The sequence below is a fragment of the Ictalurus furcatus genome, chromosome 26 (assembly GCF_023375685.1).
Source record: "Ictalurus furcatus strain D&B chromosome 26, Billie_1.0, whole genome shotgun sequence".
Classification (NCBI taxonomy): Eukaryota; Metazoa; Chordata; class Actinopteri; order Siluriformes; family Ictaluridae; genus Ictalurus; species Ictalurus furcatus.
In genome coordinates this window covers 13,416,309-13,435,623 of record NC_071280.1, presented here as the reverse complement: position 1 = coordinate 13,435,623, position 19,315 = coordinate 13,416,309, and the positions used below count along the sequence as shown (strand labels likewise).

Sequence of the window (19,315 nt, the reverse complement as noted above, 5' to 3'; positions counted from 1 at the left end):
GTAGTTAGAGAGAGATGTGGCCTTGGACAAAGCGAGATTCCTGCGCATCACATTCACATCATCTTGGAGAAGGTCTGTCTGCTCCATCTCCAGCTTCTTATGGTCCGTCTGAATAACGAAGGAAAATGCTCATCAGCACCATAAATCGCTATTTACTTACAAATTTCGATGGACTAGGTCTTGATTTAATGTCATATAGTGTATATTAAAATCCCTCGCGTGCGCAGCCGAGGCCGGTCACCATACCGGCCTTAATTTCATTACATTATACAACCATAAATAAGACAACACTGCTGGATTATTACATATTGCCTGCAGGAAAACAGCTTGAATATACACTGGACATCCACTGCTGAGAATCACCCTGCCTGTTGGTGCTCGGATAAATCAACGCTTTAGTTGGCACAGTAGTGATCAGCATTACGATTCACTTTGCTGAATCGATTCTGTGTAACTGCCCGTTTGATTCATTTATTCATTCATCCATCCATTCATTCATTTATTCATTTTCCACTCCGTGTACGTATAGCATCCGAAATCGTTAACAGGTACAACTTAAACCACACAGGATAGCTCATATTCATTGTTTCATACTAACACATTGTGCGCATCATAGTAGAGATCAGCATTACGACTCAACTGATTGAATCGATTCTGTAAACCGGTCCGTTTAAATCAGTTTGGATTCGTCTGATTCCCCACTCTACATTGCCCAAGATATAATTTAGACCCACAGTGTAACTCACATTAAGTGTTTTGTTTTTTCACTGTTGATAGTTCAGCATTACAACTGGCATTACTGATGCAATTCAGTCATGCGTGACATCTGATTGTAGCAAATTATGTGAATTTTTGTCAATTAATCAGGGGCACGTTTGCCTCACTCCTCCAGGGTTGGGGGCTCGAATCCTGCCTTCGCCCTGTGTGCATATTTGCATGTTCTCCTCGTGCTTTGGGGGTTTCCTCCGAGTACACTGGTATCCTCCCCCAGTCCAGTTACATGCGTTGTAGACTAATTAGCATTTCCAAATTGTCTGTAGTGTGCGATTGTGTCTGTTACATTATCCAATGTATTTCTGTTTGCTCTATGTGCCATTTGTGTGTCTATGTCTATGCAACGGGTTGGCACCCCGTCCAGGGTGTCCCCCGCCTCGTCCCCAGGTTCCCTGGGATAGGCTCCGGGTTCCCTCAGAACATGGATTTATCACTCTAAGTGTCATTGAAAATATTGCCTATCATACAATTGTGACCTATAGATTAATTCACATTCAGCGTTACATAGAGGTGGTATTGGGGCTGATACTGGCCTGAAATCTTGGATCAGTCCAGGAACAGATTTGACAGTTTTTTTCAGATCGGATCCACTCATGTATTTGATGTGAATGCCTATGAGGAATCTTACGTGAATCTCGCATGTGATAATAAGACGACAATTTTCTTAAAGAACATTGTCTTTGTCATTAGAGTCGAGGATGTCAGTATTGGGTCAGTATCGGTCATCTAGCCGATACACAGAGCTCTGAGTTTGATATTGTTTTGAAAATGAAACAAGCTGGATTGGTGCATTCCTAGGATTTCATATCGACACCTAGTCTATAAAACTGCACTAGTTTATAGCTTAAAACATCTTCAGATTGTGAGATAATTATAAATGAAATACGACCACATTTGTATGGGAATTTCTTTTGCCTGCTTATGACAAATCTGTCTGACTGACTCAAAAGTCCAATTTAAAACATTTGATTTAATCATAAATCTGTCCCACAAAACCACAGACTAGGGTTAGTGTATGACATACACACTGAGTTCACACACATTCTTAATGTTTCCTTTTCAGGCCTAAAGGTCAAAATAGAATGACCCATCTCATAATGGGTTGTTTCATAATGGGACACTTGCTGTGGTCTCTCAGTTGATGCCAGTCCCAGTGGATGTTATTTCCTCTCAATGTTATTTATGTCCTAGACGACATCTTTCCATTGCTTCATGATCACCCTCTAGCTTTTTTTTCTGGGAGGGAGAAACTGATTTCTTGCTAATCAGCCAAAATAGAAACTATGCCATAACCTGAAAGAGCTTCTCTCCCCATTGGCCTACAGTCCCATCTTGGCTAACAGTTAAACAGATTAATGATACCATCCCTGTAATTAAGAGGGATAGACAGTCTAATCACTTGTTTTGCTTTTGAGCAGGCTTGTCTTGCTTGAACAACATTGCTGAATGACAGCACCGTGATTGGATAACAGTGCTACCGATATACGATAAGCATAATTCAATCAGATTTTTGAGAGAGATTTTGATCATTGTTTTCTGTAAGCAACAGATAATCTGTGCAGGAAAATGTTGTTGCACAACAAGATTGCGACAACAACTTCTGTCTTACTGGGATAAGGTTTTGCAATGCAAATCCTCCTGGTGACGGAAGCCTGTTTTTGAATTTTACATGCATTTTTTTCTGCGCAGGAACGTTCTGTTTCTTTCCCTCCTTCATTTCCTTCTTAATTAAAAACTACAGCTGTTACACTCTCATAATAGGCCACAGCATGGGGCAGACATGAGAAAATGTCTTATCAAAGTTGTTCTTAAGTGGTTTTATGTAACACTCCACTAGTCAGTCCGTACAGGATTTTGCTGAGTTTTTTGTGATTTGTTTAATTTTGAAAAATTGCAAGCTCCTATGAATATTGCAGAGTTTCCTTGATTTTGCGTTAATCTCTGCAATCGGAAAATTGCGAAACCCTGGAGGGACTGACTACTGTGTGGTGTGCGACTGAAACTGACTTTGTTGGTAAGTAATAACTGTAAATTCTTCCCTCTGAAAAAGTAGTCCTGTCTCAGGAAGTATGTATTGTACAGATCAGGAGATTCATTAACAAATACCTTCAACTGAAAAGTTTATGAAGTTGTTGTATTTTAAAAAAAAAAAAAAAAAAAAAAAAAAAGCATTTTGCAAAAATGCTTATTGACAGAATCCAACATCTGCCCGTAGACTTCCATTATAAGTTATTTTTGAATAATTAGGATTTCTATTCTTTTCTCAGTACGTCAAAATTAGTTTCAGTGGAAATTGCAGGTACACTGGATAGAGCTTAAGCCATAACAAAATTCTGGAGTATTTCTTTAATAATTGGAGTATATGTTATACTGAACCTCATTTTAACGATTCAGCATTTTAGTAATCATACATTCAGCACAGAAGGACAGAGATTACGATGGAAACCACTGGAGTGTTCCTTAAAACGATGAATTTTTAAACTGAAGCTTTATTTAAAAGGTGTGACGTTTACCGGGATTCCAGAGTTTCAACATGCTGATATGTTTTGTCTTGCAATGAGAGTGAATTAACCATCCACTGAAGTGGCATGCAGACCAGCTTTAAAATCCGGACTGTTAAGTAAATCCTTCTTTTAAAATGAGGGTAGTAAGCTACACTCTGCTCATATGGCTGGCTGGTGTGTGTTAGTGGGTCAGACTGAACAAGGCCTCATGTGTGACACCCGAGCTGGTGCTCCTGTCACTGCAACACTGCTGAAGCATTCAGAATGAGAGGAGGATCATTTGCATCCCATCCCGTCTTTCCTCCTTTCTCATTGTCTCATTCGCTTCTCCCTCTGCTACAGCTGTAATGTTCTCTGTAGCGCTAGTATATGCTATATCTCCTTCTATCTTTCTTTATCTGTCTGTGTGTGAGATCCACATCATGCTCTCCCTTGGTTTGTCACCTCTGGCTTGCGTCTGCACAGTGAGTCATTGAAAGCAACGGATGACCCAACCTTGTAGCCTATCCCATGCTCCACCAAAGTATGCCACTCTTCTTCTCCAGCTCTGTGCACAACTGCCATTACTGCACTGTTTTTCTTGCAAAGTACTTATGTTTTCCACTTTCTATCCAAAGTCTGGCCACTGCTATTTTTGGTATTTTACTGAGCTGAGTCACATTGGATTTAATGTACCTCAGCTGTGCTCCTTGTCTAGATGTCTTGATTTGGTGTTTTTATGCTCCTTTTGGATAGTTTGTTGTCATTGTTTGTATAATCCAGGAGTTTTTTTTTGTTTTGTTTTGGTTGTATTACTGAGAAACTAAAGAGTTTGCAGATATTCTGCCCATAGTAACACAACGTAAGTAAGAAATAAAACTTTCAGTCCATACTTATAAACAACATGCAGTATTTAGCCTACATTGACAGCATTGGTAATGTAAAACAAAATTGAGTAGTACACTCTTTAAAAAAAATAAAATAAAAATAAAGGTTCCAATTAGAATCAAAAAAGGGTTTTTTGAGCCTGATGCCATAGGAAAACCCTTTTAAGTTGCACAACGAACCTTTTACAGTCATGGTCTTAAGACAACCATCTATTTACTGGTGCTTTAAAGAACCCAGAAATGGTTCTTCACTGCAGTGCCACCAGGAACCATGTTGTCAAGTTCTCTAAAAAAACCCTTACTTTGGTTCCTTAAAGCACTTAAGAGCTCTTAAGAGTGGTGCCTGGAGAACCTTTTCCAGTCCCACAAAGAACCTTATAGGGTTCACTTTAACCTGTTAAGGGATGAAACCTTGAAGAACCAATACACTGCTCTGAAGAACCTAAAATGAATCAGAACTTCTTTAATCTCCAAAGATCCATGTAGCTCAACTCAAGAACTCTATACAATGAAAAATGGTTCTAGACTAGAAGAAGGTTCTTTGCAGAACCTATGGTGCTGTAAAGAACCATTGAAGAACCTTTATTTTTAACAGTGTATGTTAAATAAAATTCACATCATTAGAAGAGCTTCCTATAAAAAAACAAACAAACAACAAAAAAAACAATAGTAACCGTAACTAGTATATTGACAGTAGCCTTCATTTAAAAAAAATCTGTTATACAGAATGGTGTTTTAAAGGACTTGGTTTATATTAATCTTATTAAACATTTTATGTAATAATAAGGTGTTATTGTACTTATACGACATTAATATGGTCTGTGTCAACCCATTTACACCTTTATAGCATGTACAAAAGTAAAGCCCCGCTGTAAATGTTGGTGTCTTTGCTAGATGAATAGGTGTTGTATCATACCTCCAGACATATCATGTTGCTGTACAATGACTCATTTATCCCGCTGTGATTATGAACTGGGAGGACACAGTCATTATTAAGAAGTAGGGTGGAGAGAGGCTTAGCTGGAGTTCAGGTTCCTATGGGAGTGACTTTCCTTCGTCATTAAACTGAATGAATGTGAAATTTCATAGCAGGCTGTGAAACTTGCTGGTGTATCTGGACCTATTGTGTGGTGCTTTCTAGGTGTGACTTTATTTTGTGTACAATAGTTAGCATACCTGAAATCATAGCACATAATGTCCTGTAGGCTGTGTGTTGATCTGTGTATGCCCTAGCTGGTGTGTTTGTATGTGTGTGTGCTTATTTCTCTCTCATGGACTTAAGGAATGTCATCACCTTTGTGTAACCTCATACGCAAGCGAATATTAATAGATAGTTTCCAGAAATAGATTAAGCCTTGTCTTAGACTAACTCAAGCTCTTTTTAGAGAAATTTTGTCTTTAATCTTGTCTGTGTGTCAGGAAAACGGTCCATTTGAGCTGTACTCAGTTGCTGACTTTGCGGTTCCATTATGTTCAAATTTTGTCCGTTGTGTTCAGTTTCTGTCACCACCTACACACATACAGCACATTTAGGCTTCTTCTTTGTTTTTCAGTCTTCAGCAGTCCAAGATCGGTGAACCTGTGCCCGCTGTAGCCTCAGATTCCTGTTCTTGGGTGACAGGAGTGGAACCTGATGAGGTCTTCTGCTGTTGTAGTCCATCAGCTTCAGTGTGTGAATGTTGTGCATTCTGCGATGCTTTTTTGCTCACTGTAGTTGTAATGAGTGTCTATTTGAGTTACCATAGCATTCTTGTCAGTCCTACCCAGTTAAGGAAATTGTTGTGCACGGTCTTTCACAGTGATTTTTGTTGGTAAACAAGACCTTTTAGCTGTACTCATGTTCGACGCACGTGAATCGAAGAGGCTTTGGCTGAATGCGCGTTTTGATGACGACACGTGATGTGTCTTGGCCCGAAAAATGTAGAAAACTTGAATCTCCTCTGAATATTGTGGAGTTTGCTTGATTTTTGCATTCATTTCTGTGATCTCAAAATCGCAAAGTCCTGGAGGGACTAACTCAGACTCACTCAGACACAGTGTGACTTACTATAATGTTCTGAAGGCGGCGATCTTGAACAAACAGAATAACATTTTTCCACGGGGCAGTTTGTTATCTTGCGCAAGATGACATGAAGCTACTTGGGTGATGTGTTTACGCTAATTTGCAAGTAATGACTAATGCATCATGTGGTTCCTGCTTGTTTTTATATCATTTCTGAATAACTTTTTCAAAATAAGACATATTTCTTCAAATTTCTCAGAGCAAGCAAAGATTGTCCTATAAATTCTTTAATTTTGTTGAACCATTTATTTTCAGTTAAATTAAAGAACCCCAACTTGTCCTCTGGTGGACATTACAAGTAGGAAAAATGAAGGCATGTTATTGACCATTTTTAATGCAGTGCCCGGTATTTAAGTGTGTGTTTGGAGTGCTCGATTGCTCTGCTATGAAAATTAATGATCAGAGACAAAATCATTTCATTTCATTTTTTGGTTTGACCTGCCAATTTATTTCTTTTTGTTTCAGTTCAGTTTTTAATTTTTGGGTTCATCCGGGAAGTTTCATTTCAGTGCATCTAGGTTTTAAAACTCAAACACAAGACAAAACACAAGATTCTGAATTAAAAAGATTTCTGTGTAACATAGGATAAAGCTATGGGGTGGTCCACTATGTTTTCTGTCTTCAGTTTAATTGATGCATGGACAATTATTCAATTATCTGTTCATGAGTGCACTTAGTCCATCACACATTAAACTGTTTTGTCATTCAGTAGGCTCATCATAGTGTGCTTCATGCAGGCCATTTACTCGTGAAGGCCTTCAAGTCTGTTTGGCTATTGTGTAGTAATGTAGTCAATGAGGAACATATGCTATTCAGACAAGACAGCCAAGCTATTAACCTCTAATTTGTGTGTGTGTGCAACAGAGATTTATCAGCAAGGTTATATACACAGGATGTGAGCGTTTGTTCAGTACAAGAGGATCACAGAGTGATGTAAACACTATTTGTGCATTTTGTACATGTATATATGATGATCACCAGGCCCAGATCAGGCTGTGCTGTCAGAGCCAGTGGTGGTGAATCATTCAAGAATGAGATCAGACATGCTGAGTTGGATGATGTCATTGAACATGTCTGAATGGACATCAAGGGTTTGTGCTTTCTTGAAAAGAATGACTCCAAAGTGCCTAACCATTTTAATGACATACTACACACGCATGTATTACGGATGTTACTGAATATGAATGCCTTATTCAGAATGAATAGATAATGTATTGGATAATGTTAAAAAACACACACCCACAAGTTGGAAATCTAGAACCCTGCTGGAAAAAAAAAACAAATGGAAACCCTCATCAAATTTATAATGGTTTTAATAGTTATAATGGGAATTCTATTGGTTTTAATGGAAACTGTAATGTTCCCTGTGGGTCTCTGCTGGTAGTTTGTTGCCTTCTATTGGTGGCATGTTATGTCTAGTGGACACCATTAAGAAACAGTAATGGTAATGGTTTTTATGGTTAGCTGATGGTTTGTAATGGTATTTGTAGTGGAAACCATTAGAATTTCTGTGATGGTTTCTATTGTTTGTTTTTTTTTCAGCAGGGAAATCACAGTGGTTAAAATTTGGCTACCAGTTTGTTAATATTTTGGGAAATAGATCCAACTTAAAAAAAAAAAAAATAGTCCTGTACACATCTGTAGTTGAAACCGATAATAAACGAGTGGACCTGCGAGAGCCTGAATTCATAGACCATGCTGACAGGGCTGACATTTCTACTGCTGTTTTTTTCAGTGCTACAGTGTTTCCGGGGGCGTAGGGTTCATTAAAAACAAACAAACAAAAAACATAGTTTAGTCTACACCCACTTTGGGTTTCTTTGGATATCTAACTTGTATCACTTAAATCTAAATACAATTACAGATACAGATATTCGGAGCACTAACAGTATGTTGTATGTTGTATTTTTCTGTTGATGCACTCTTGCTGGTGGACATTACAAGCTTAGAAAAAGAGAGATGCAACATAACACATACACAATGCCATTATTGTAAGTAGAAACTGAGGTACACATACACACACTCACACACACTCACACACTCTGTGCCATCTCCTGACCCCCTAAAGCTCTCTCCCACATGACAGCCCTGCCTCAGTGTCTCTCTTAGCTCTCTGTTTGTCGTTGTCTTTCTCTCCAGCCATTTATTCAGTTCAGACAGTAATAAGAAAAGAAAATTGATCCTGGTTCAGTGACTGCACTTTTGAATTTTGTAGCTGTACCGTGTTGTCCTTTTGTGAGCCAAAACACAAAAGTCAGCGTGTGGAGCTGAGTCATTGGATGACATAACTGCCTTTGGATGACATACAAAAGCACATATCTTTCTTGTGGCTTGACCTTAACTGACCAAAGTGCTCTGTTGTGATAAATTCTGTCCCAGTGTAGCAGATTGTTCAAAATACAATGTACATGTATTTTAGTCCAGGAAACATGGTGTAAATCCAAGTTTGTTACTGTAAGAATTGCCATGTTCTTTCATGCTTATAATGTAAGAGAAATGTGACATCCCCTCTGTAATCCTACCTTGTTTTTTAGACATCATGGCTAATTTCAACTCAAAGCCTTTGGGCTGACTTCTTGTAGCGAACCTGCTTGGCCAAGGCTATATATGTGTGTGTTTTCAGTCCAGGGAGATTAGACTCACGTGCTTGTTAATGACTCTACTGACTGGGATGTGCTGTCTTGATGAATACAGGCCTTGTCTTAGCTGTGTGATTTCTCTGTTCAAACAATTTTTTTTTTGTCTTAGTTATTATTATTTTTAAACCAAATCTTTGTTTAAAAACCATATTTGTGCTTATTGTGACCTCCCGTGTGTTATGTATCTATGTGTGGATGTGTGTTATTTGAGAGAGTGATGAATGAGGGTGATTTTCACAGATGTACTGTGCCTGTATGGATGCTTTGGTCTGAGACTAGATTGTAAATTTAGCGTTTGCACATGGCAGGAAGTGTGTGCGCATGGTCTAATTTAAGCCTTGCATATTAATATAGATTCCTCAGGAAAGTGTAAGGCTGAATGATTGAAGCTACACTTTCCTTTGGTCAAGACACATTTGCTAATACAGTGCCTCATACATAATGCAGCACTCTGCAGCTGTGTGTATGTGTGTGCACGCATGTGTGCTTGAGTGTGTCTGTGTTTCTATTCTGAGTGGAAAAAAAATCAAGGTCATCTCCAGCTGCAACACATTTTGCATGTTGAGTCACTGCTAATGATCTAAGGAGATATATACAGTGCATCCGGATAGTATTCACAGTGCTTCACTTTTTCCACATTTTGTTATGTTACAGCCTTATTCCAAAACGGATTAAATTCATTATTTTCCTCAAAATTCTAAAAACAATATCCCATAATGACAACGTGAAAGAAGCTTGTTTGAAATCTTTGCAAATTTATTAAAAATAAAAAACAAAAAAAGCACGTGTACATAAGTATTCACAGCCTTCATATTTATTCTTCATATACAACCGAGATTTGCCAACGATTACAAATTTTAATTTATTAATTGACAGCCCGTCATACTTTTTAATCATTTACAGTTTATACATTTAATTTTACGGAATGTTCCTGTTATCACTTGCTTTATATCAGCTATAAACAGATGTTTCATCACCAAATTCTCTTTTCTCTCTCTCTCTTTAAGTTAACAAGACAAAAAAAAAGCAGTTTGTTTTGTTACCAAGAAACCTAAATGTACAAAATCCTCTATCCTGAAGACTTTTCCATGGTGGAAAACTTACTAATCATTACAACGTGCTAACACAAGAGACTCCTTCCATAAATGTTAAATAAACACATCCTTACAGAAACATATCCTTTACAGTGTCATTGATTATATCTCTTTCTTTGTTAAATAAGATCGTGTTTGTTAATCTGTTTATTATTGACCTAGATTATGTAGATCATCTGCCATACAAGACCTTACTATTGAAACGATAACTTATTTGAACCAGGGCATTAATATAAACTTATTATGTGAATTACAACTGTCAGTGCTGCTATTTAAAATTAATCTTTAATGCCTTTAAAATGGAAAACAATTCCAAAGGGAAGACAAGAGGACTAATAACCTAGATATAGAAAACATATGACCTTTTAGAAATATCTAAATTTACATAAGATTGCTGGACAATAAATTATGTACTACAGCGAAACAATAATGTACGTTTCTCTATTCATTTAATAGATTTTGTCATCTACATTAAGTTTTAATGAGAAGTTACAGCTCCACTATACTATATATTGCTGTGTTACACATGACATAGTTACAAATAGTTCATAGACCAGTTGCTTTGACCAAGAATACATTTTTCTTCTTCTTATATCAGAAACATGAATGAGTATGCTGTGTTTACTGCTGCTTATATAAACCCAATCTCTGGCAGAGATGACGTCACGGTTCTTGACTCACTTCAAAGGCCAATCTCTAGTTTTTCTGTAAAATACGCTAGTGATGGAACCTTTAAATAAGAGAGATTGTTTTTGTTACATTTTTCCTGAAAATTGCTGATATGAGCATTTCTGACTCTGGGCTGGAAAAATGTTTATTGAAGCCTGAAATTCAAACTTATGTTTGGCTTATGTTTTGTTGAAATCCAGTATAAAATTCATTGACCTTTCTTTTCTTTTACAGGCCCACCTTCTGGATCCCCAACTTTCCATACAAAGTTGTCTGCTTCTGTCTCCGGATCAGCCGTGTATAATCCCAGCTGTGTCACCCCATCATCCACCGACAGTAACTAACCATTGACCTGGACCCAGCACCTGGGCTTTGTGGTCATGTCTAGCCCTAGCAGTAGTCCAGAGAGAGAGGGAAGGGACACAGGGTCAGTTCAGCTGGAGAACCTCGGCTCTCCAGCATGTCAGGAGGCAGACCCGCTCTCCATTGGCAGCCCTGTGCTGAGCCCAGACTCCAGTTCCCATGATGCTGCTCTCTCTGCACCAGCAGTCTCGCCTGCTGACTCAGAGAATCTCAGTCCGGATGAACTGGAGCTGCTGGCTAAATTGGAGGAACAGAATAGGTATGTGGGCCAAATACACACGTACATGTAGATTAGGTTCTTTCCATTCTAAAGTATGTAAAGTATATTATGACTTCCGTCTCATACTTTCGCATGCTTACACGATTCTGTATACAGATGTTATTCAAATGTGCATTAACACAAAATAGTCTTTATGCTAAACTATAGAGACGGAAACATTTATCATTCCTGATGTATGAAAATGGACCAGGATGCTTTCTAAAAAATTCCAGTCTAGCATTCTGAAAGCAGCACATACAGTACTGTGGAAAAAGTATTCGTTTATACTTTGTTTTATGTTGTAATTCGTTTGAAGATCTAAAACTATTCAGTATGAGATACACAAAAACAGAAGAAATCAGAACTTCTTCACAGCACTATACATGTATGTGTGGCAGCCTGGGAAAACAATTCCCATGGTGCAACTGTGACATTTTGTATTATCTATGTGATATATTATATATGTAATATATAACTGATCTCTTATTTGCACTGAATCACAACTAAAATTATATCATTAAAAAGTCTTCACCTTCAAAAGTGAAAAGGGCAACTACTATTCATGATGTAATTTTGCATTTAGGTTAACATATAATAAATAAAATAATAATGATAGAAAATGTAAACAAGCAAGCAAACAAAAAGGGCTATGAAAAACTATGTTCATCTTTTTTCCCTGTTTTTCTCCCCAATTTGGTCAACTTCCAACGTCATTTACCAAATGGGGGAGGGTGAAGGCTAATTATGTTTCCACTGAGACATGTGAAGCTAGCCAACTGCATCTTTTCGAACTGCTGCTCACGCTGCATCACAGCGTGGCATAACGCACTCAGAATAAAGCACTATTCACTCTCTTCCATGAGCTCACAGATGCCCACAGTTCACTAGTTTTGCAGGAGTGAGAGAAAATACTACTCCCCCCTCCCATCCAGACAGCAGACCGCCAATTTGGTCTATGGCATTGACAGGATGATATTGGGTGAAGACTTTTCTGTTGTGCTTCTCAGGATCAATGAAAACTACGTTTATCCTTATTTCTGCCTATTCATAGCCTACTGCAGCTTTTGCAGCTGTGTTTAAGCTGGATTCTTACCGAATGTGTTTTTTGCAGGAAATTTACGTGAGATTAAAAAGTAAATAAAATAATTAAAAAAAAAGGTTAAAAAAAAATTCCATGTCAACTGAGTAAAATATCTTTGTGGTTATAGTGTCAAAGTATATTATAGGCAGGACATCCCAACCTGATTTGGTCAAATAAGTGCAGAACCTATTAGTATGTTTAAACTCATCTTAAGAATGGTCGCTGTAATAAAAAAATAAAACAAAGTTCCTTAATATGCTCAAGACAAATACTTATATCAATTTCCCCATACCACACAAACTCATGCACCTGTTTTCACAAGCGGGGTTCAGCAATATCAGATAACGTTAAAAGATAAACGTTGTGTGCCAAGGCTGGACTTGTGTTCTTCTTCACCTACTACTAGGCTCCTGGAGGCCGATTCCAAGTCCATGCGCTCTATGAGCGGCTCTCGCAGGAACAGCGGCTCCTCACTGGTGTCCAGCTCCTCAGCCTCGTCCAACCTCTCGCATCTGGAGGAGGACACCTGGATCCTGTGGGGACGCATTGTTAACGAGTGGGACGAGTGGAGGCGCAAGAAAGACAAATTGCTCAAGGTGAGGAGATAGGGAAACTTGTTGTACATTTGCATGGATTTAGCCTGCAGTAGACTAGAAGTGAATGATTTGTATGGAATTGCCATATTTTCTTTTCCTAGGCTGACTTAACACTTGTTAATATAACTTTGGAAAATTGTATTCTGTAACATTTTCAGGATATGCCATTTTGAGCAAAAGTAAGATGATAATTACTGTGTCAAGATGATAACGAATAGTGGATCCAAAATGTTTCTGCTAAATCCATCCAAAGAAGTCCTAAGAAGCCGAAATGTCGGGGGAAATCCATCAGAAACATTAACCTTTTAAATTCCCCGGACCCACTGTCAGGACTTGCACTGCCTCTCTTGTAACTATATTGCTTCTCCTGTTCATTTCAATGTGGTTACTGAATAATTTACATTAAATAAATTATTACTGGATAAAACGCTTTAAGATATTCAGAATAGTAAGCTGACACTTGAAGGTAATAAAACGTACTGCCTGTCTTACCTTCCTTTTTGTCTTACAGGAACTGATAAGGAAGGGTATCCCACATCACTTCCGGGCGATCGTGTGGCAGTTGTTGGGCAATGCCACAGACATGCCAGTGAAGAACCAATACTCTGAGCTGCTGAAGATGTCGTCACCCTGCGAGAAGCTCATCCGGAGGGACATTGCCCGTACCTATCCTGAGCATGAGTTCTTCAAGGGGCAGGACAGTCTGGGCCAGGAGGTCCTCTTCAACGTCATGAAGGTGAAGGAGAAAAGGATGATGAGAATGATACTCATTGTATCAATTTGAAGAAAAATGATCATTGCTCAAATTATTATTGGAAAATGTGTGATTAATATAAAGCAGTATTATTTACCAGGGGATATAAGTGACATTTCCTACGTTTCTGCATGGTAATTTGCCACCAAATATTACAATGTGTATGTGTGTCGCAGGCATACTCCCTAGTGGATCGTGAGGTAGGATACTGTCAAGGCAGTGCCTTCATTGTTGGGCTGCTTCTCATGCAGGTAAATCCAAATATAATCTCAACTTTTTATTCACACTTTCTTGATTAACCAGTGAATAATGCCTGATAAAATCACACTACACTACAATGAGCATCACTGTGTGTGTGTGTGTGTGTGTGTGTGTGTGTGTGTGTGTGTAGATGCCGGAGGAGGAGGCATTCTGTGTGTTTGTGCGGCTGATGCAGGAGTACAGACTCCGAGAGCTCTTTAAACCGAGCATGGCAGAGCTGGGCCTCTGCATATACCAGTTTGAATACCTGCTGCAGGTAAGAGATTATTACATGCAATAAGATTATTACATATAAACATTACATGAGTCTTAGTGAGTGAGTGAAGAAGAATGAGAGAGAAACTGGTCATTGGGAGAATGATGGAGAAGAAGAATGTGAGGAAAGCAGAACAGAGAAAAGAGAGAGCGATGGAGAATGGAATAAGAAAAAATATAGGAAGAAAGTGAGAGAAAAATAAAAGACAAACAGGAGAAGGAAAATATGAAAATGTAAATAAAGAGAAAAATAGGGAAAGAGAAAGATGTGTGCACTTGCACTGTGTGAATGAGAGATTTTAATGCAGAGCTGCTGTCTGATTAATAATAATAATTTTTTTTTTTTAATGAGAATACACATCAAACTGTTAAGCATCATACACATCAAAATGTTAAGCTCTTAATGCCCTTGATTGTGTATTTTTAGTATTCGCATACATAGCATTTAGTAAGATTGAGATAAACCAGGCCGTTTTTACTATCTCATTCTGGGTTTTTTGGAAAGACACAGCAATCACACCAAAAACCCAGTCCAATGCTTGTGAAAAACCAAGTGCAGTTTGATGGCAGAGAGAACATATTAGCTAAGCCAGCTAACCACTGTGCCAAAGTTAGCCCTCAAAGTAGTTATTTTATCGAAGGATACTTCTCCAGTGTCTACTAGAGTGCAAAGTTTACTAACAGGCTAGTGAATATTAGGCCAACTAGTGTATACTTATACACAATTAAAACCAAGCAGTAACAAGGTAACAAGCGTTGGGCTAAGTGTTATAATCTGGAATTCAAATAGGTGATCAGGTTTGCTAACAAGCTAGCAAACCATAGCCAAGTATCATATTTCTAAATATATTATTATCCAAAACCTGTGTAAAAGAGTATAAAAAGTGGGTTTAATTTCCTATTATCATCAGTTTTGTGTATTATTATTTAATTGTGTATTTATTAATTCGTTTTCTGTACCTTTATTTTTCCTTCCAACACAAAAATTTTTGAGTTCCGTTTTCTTTTGTATATTGTGAAATTAAGTCACCCAGAATAAAAACAAATGAGCATCAATTTTACTCCGATATAAATTGAGTAAATGTATTGATTAATGATAAAGCACCCTGTTTTCCAAGAGGATGACAAACCACTTCTGTGTAAAAACGTTTGGTAAAAACGTTAAAGTTATGATGAATGAAACTTGAGTATTAGAGTGATAGTGGGATATAAAAGAAAATGTCGGACAGCCACCAGGTGGCAGCAGATATTCAGTTCACCTGAACACTGAGCGCCTTATACAAATTTCTCTCTGGACAATCTTTTTTTTTTTTGTCCTCTTGTCTTGTCTCTTTTTATTTTTAACACAGTGTTTATTTTAACACAGGAGCAGCTTCCAGAGTTGAATGTGCATTTTCGCTCACAGAGTTTCCACACCTCCATGTACGCTTCATCATGGTTCCTCACACTATTCCTCACCTTCCTGCCTCTGCCAATTGCCACACGTATTTTCGATATCTTCATGTATGAGGTATGGTTTAAGTCTGTGCATGTGTGGTAAAAGAATGTGTGTGATTGGTTAAGTGTGTGTGAGTGGTAAAAGACTGTGTGAGAGGTTAAGTCTGTGTACGTGTGTGGTAAAAGACAGTGTGTGATGGGTTAAGTCTCTGAGTGTGTGTGTGGTAAAAGACAGTGTGTGATGGGTTAAGTCTCTGAGTGTGTAGTAAAAGACAGGGTGTGATGGGTAAACTCTCTGTGTGTGTAGTAAAAGACAGGGTGTGATGGGTTAAATCTGTGTGTGTGTGGTAAAAAGACAGTGTGTGATGTGTTAAGTCTGTGTGTGTGTGGTAAAATTGTGTGCAACTGTAACCTGTTGCACAAATAAAGATGTGCGTGTGGGTTTGCTTTTGCTTGAGGGTGGGAATGTAGATGAATGTACATAGGAGTGAGAATTAATATTAAATGTAAATAGGAGTGAGTATTAATATTAAATGTAAATAGGAGTGAGTATTAATATGCATCTCTATGTATTTGACATTAAAAGCACACGTGTTGTGTTCTCAGGGTCTGGAGATTATATTCCGAGTAGGAATGGCCATTTTACAGTACAACCAGACCGACCTCATACAGCTGGACATGGAGGGCATGTCACAGGTTAGAGAACTACATAACTCCATGTCTCTGGCACACACAAACTGTTTTCATCTAAGCTGCTGCAACAATTCACACATTTCAAAACACATTACAATGCATCAGGCAGCATCACTTAGTGATATACTATACTGTGAACTGTTAAAGCTGCATGATATCTTACACGGGGTTTTCATGGTTGCTTATTGGCACCATGTCCAGAGTGTCCCTTGCCTTGTGCCCCGAGTTCCCTGGGATAGGCTCCAGGCTCCCCTGTGACCCTGTGCAGGATAAGTGGGATGGATAGCTTAAGGACTTGTATTATAAAACAGATAGTTTTGGTTCTAAAATCCACTTTTAATTCCATTTTTAAATTCTCGGTAAACAATTCTGTAGTACTGCGACAGGTTTTAAACTAGTAAAACCATTACACGTAACCCCATCAGTCTGCCCATAAAATACCATACTCTGTTCCTGTTGCTTAGCAACCAAAGCTTACTGTTAATTAAGCAATATCGCATAAGCTTGAGTGTGGTTATAGTGAAATATTAGGCATGGCGGTCATTCGGCTGTAGCTAATCACAGCATATTGGACACAGTATGGCTAAATGTTTTGTTTATTTTTGCGCCACTACAGGAAATAGATTCTGAAGAAGCCACCGTCACTGAGTCACACTTCATCACCCTGAGGCTCACTGTAACTATTTAAAAAGTGGATGTTAGAGATATGTATATTTTCAAGTTTGTGTTGTGTGTGCATTATTTTGGGGGCTGTTTTGAAATTTGCATGCACCCTGTAGCTGATTAAATCACACATCAAATCCACACTGCCTGAACTATAGAGAATATAATATATTTTTTAAGTAACACTATGAAAAGTTAGTAAGAGTACATACTATTACATTTATTTTAGCATTTTCGGTAGGAGTCTTCACTTCCAATAGTCAGAGGTAAAGTTTAATTTTGACTGTTTATAGTTGCTATATCATAAGTGAAAATGGGAATTAACGTGTTTTTTGGACGTTCCCCAACATTAAATATGAAACTATAAATGGATAAAAATGTGTCATTCTTTAAAGAAAAATGTAAATAAATAAATAAATAAATAAATAAAAATTGTAATTGTCAGCAAAGAGGAAGTGGTAAAAGGTGAATAAATTGATTGGGGACTATTACTGGAAATTAATCAACTTCAGGATGGTAAGAGTAACGCTGCTTTGTGTCATCAACCCATCATTGATTATTTCCCAATAATGGCATGCCCCCATATGTTTGTTCCATAGTTTTTTAATCCAAATTAATTAAGGATTTTATTTTTTTTATTTTAATGTCTACATTATTCTTGTCATTATAATCTACTTGGATCACTCAGTGATAACATTTAGTTTCCTTACATACAAAAGCTACTTTTTAAATTATATTTATATTTACATGTATCTCAGTTTATGAGCACAGTATGTCACGTTACATTTTATAAGTCGTCCATGAATTAATTACAGTACTGGAGCTTTATGAGGCATAATTAAAGTTGTTGTTTATTAGCGCATGTTGTAACACTTCTATATTCTGTGTCTTTTTCATCTCACAGCACTTTCAGAAGGTTATCCCTCACCAGTTTGATAGCTGCCCTGATAAACTCATTCTCCGAGCTTATCAAATTAAATACAACCCCAAGAAGATGAAAAAGTGAGTCTGAGTGGAGGGAGTAAAGAGGAAAAATATCAAAAGCAGCACAATACAGTTGAACAAGCAATAAAATACATTACACAACTTGGGTAGAAGATAGTCATTGCATAAATTTAACCTTATAAGTAACCTCAAAGTTTACTTGATGCCAAGGACACAAGTAATTATTCCTTAACCATGATAAATAAAGAGCATGGCTTATGAATTATAGGATAAGGTTTTAATTATTAAAGAATATGACATGGCAGAAAACAGAAAAGTGTTGTATATTGTATTTTGCCTTCGTAGGACAGCCCTGTTCTGTTGAATAATGGACTATTTGTTTATTACAGATTGGAAAAGGAGTATACTACCATTAAAAACAAAGAGATGGAGGAACAGATTGAAATTAAGGTGTGTAAAAATATCAGGAATTGTTAGACACTAGAAAATGTGAAGCAGAATTGCTTAAAATGTTCTTCTTTCCTGTTACTCGTACAGCGACTACGCACAGAGAACAGGCTGTTAAAACAGAGGATTGAGACACTGGAGAAGGTGAGAACTTTTAACATCTGAGTTGTGACCAGTTAGTATGTAGACTGGAATAGCTTGTGTGTGTGAGATGTGTGAGGGTGTGAGATGTATGAGGGTGTGGTGTAAATTTGTGTATAATGTGGACAAAAAACATGTCATTGGGAAGAGACTGGTTTTGCCATGTAAACTCTTATTAATTTCTATCTTGTGTCTCCTTGTAATTTCTATCCCTTTTTTCTGAGTTATTTTTTTATATAATTTTTTTTCCTTCTATCTTTTATCTTTATCGGTATCTTGCTGTCTATCTGTTCATATCCCTGACATCTACTCACCCTCAAAACCTACTTGCCATTCCCCGACCTGTCTATCTCTGATCAACTGTGTTCCTATCTCTGTCTTCCTCACCTTTATTTTCTCTTCCGCTCTTTTCTCCGCTCTCGTGGTGTTGTAGGAGAGTGCCGCACTGGCAGACAGGTTGATCCAGGTAAAGTATGGTCAATGTTAAATTAGCAACTAACTAACACCTCCATCCTATTCTTTCATCATTTTATTTTCTTTCCCTTCATTTCCACTCAGGGACTGCACACAAACCTAAATGCTTTAACAAAAGTCTCTCAAAATCAGGTGTAAACTGACGCCATGCGTGTAGCTCAGAGCTGTATAATCAGTGTTACCAGGAACATGCTTTTTCCTTCAGAATTAGGTGCATTTTTAACTGCCAGCTCAATTTTTGTTCATCCTGACTATATATATATATATATATATATATATATATATATATATATATATATATATATATATATATATATATATATATATATATATAATAT

At 37.6% G+C, this 19,315-nt stretch overlaps 1 protein-coding gene across 5 annotated transcripts in view; it reads left to right on the top strand.

The window, feature by feature from the left end:
- evi5l (ecotropic viral integration site 5 like) overlaps positions 1–19,315 on the top strand; it is a 45,982-nt gene that overhangs the window by 205 nt on the left and 26,462 nt on the right. The window contains exons 2-13 of one of the 5 annotated variants that reach the window (XM_053615297.1): positions 10,843–11,230; positions 12,718–12,907; positions 13,419–13,643; positions 13,838–13,912; positions 14,053–14,178; positions 15,544–15,687; positions 16,221–16,310; positions 16,924–16,983; positions 17,875–17,972; positions 18,305–18,365; positions 18,453–18,506; positions 18,937–18,969. In XM_053615297.1, the coding sequence (XP_053471272.1) occupies positions 10,989–11,230; positions 12,718–12,907; positions 13,419–13,643; positions 13,838–13,912; positions 14,053–14,178; positions 15,544–15,687; positions 16,221–16,310; positions 16,924–16,983; positions 17,875–17,972; positions 18,305–18,365; positions 18,453–18,506; positions 18,937–18,969 (1,398 nt within the window). In that variant the 5' untranslated portion in view covers positions 10,843–10,988. Of the gene's footprint in view, positions 1–10,842; positions 11,231–12,717; positions 12,908–13,065; positions 13,257–13,418; positions 13,644–13,837; positions 13,913–14,052; positions 14,179–15,543; positions 15,688–16,220; positions 16,311–16,923; positions 16,984–17,874; positions 17,973–18,304; positions 18,366–18,452; positions 18,507–18,936; positions 18,970–19,315 lie in introns of those variants that run through there. The other 4 variants (XM_053615301.1, XM_053615299.1, XM_053615298.1 and 1 more) reach the window with 4 other exon arrangements.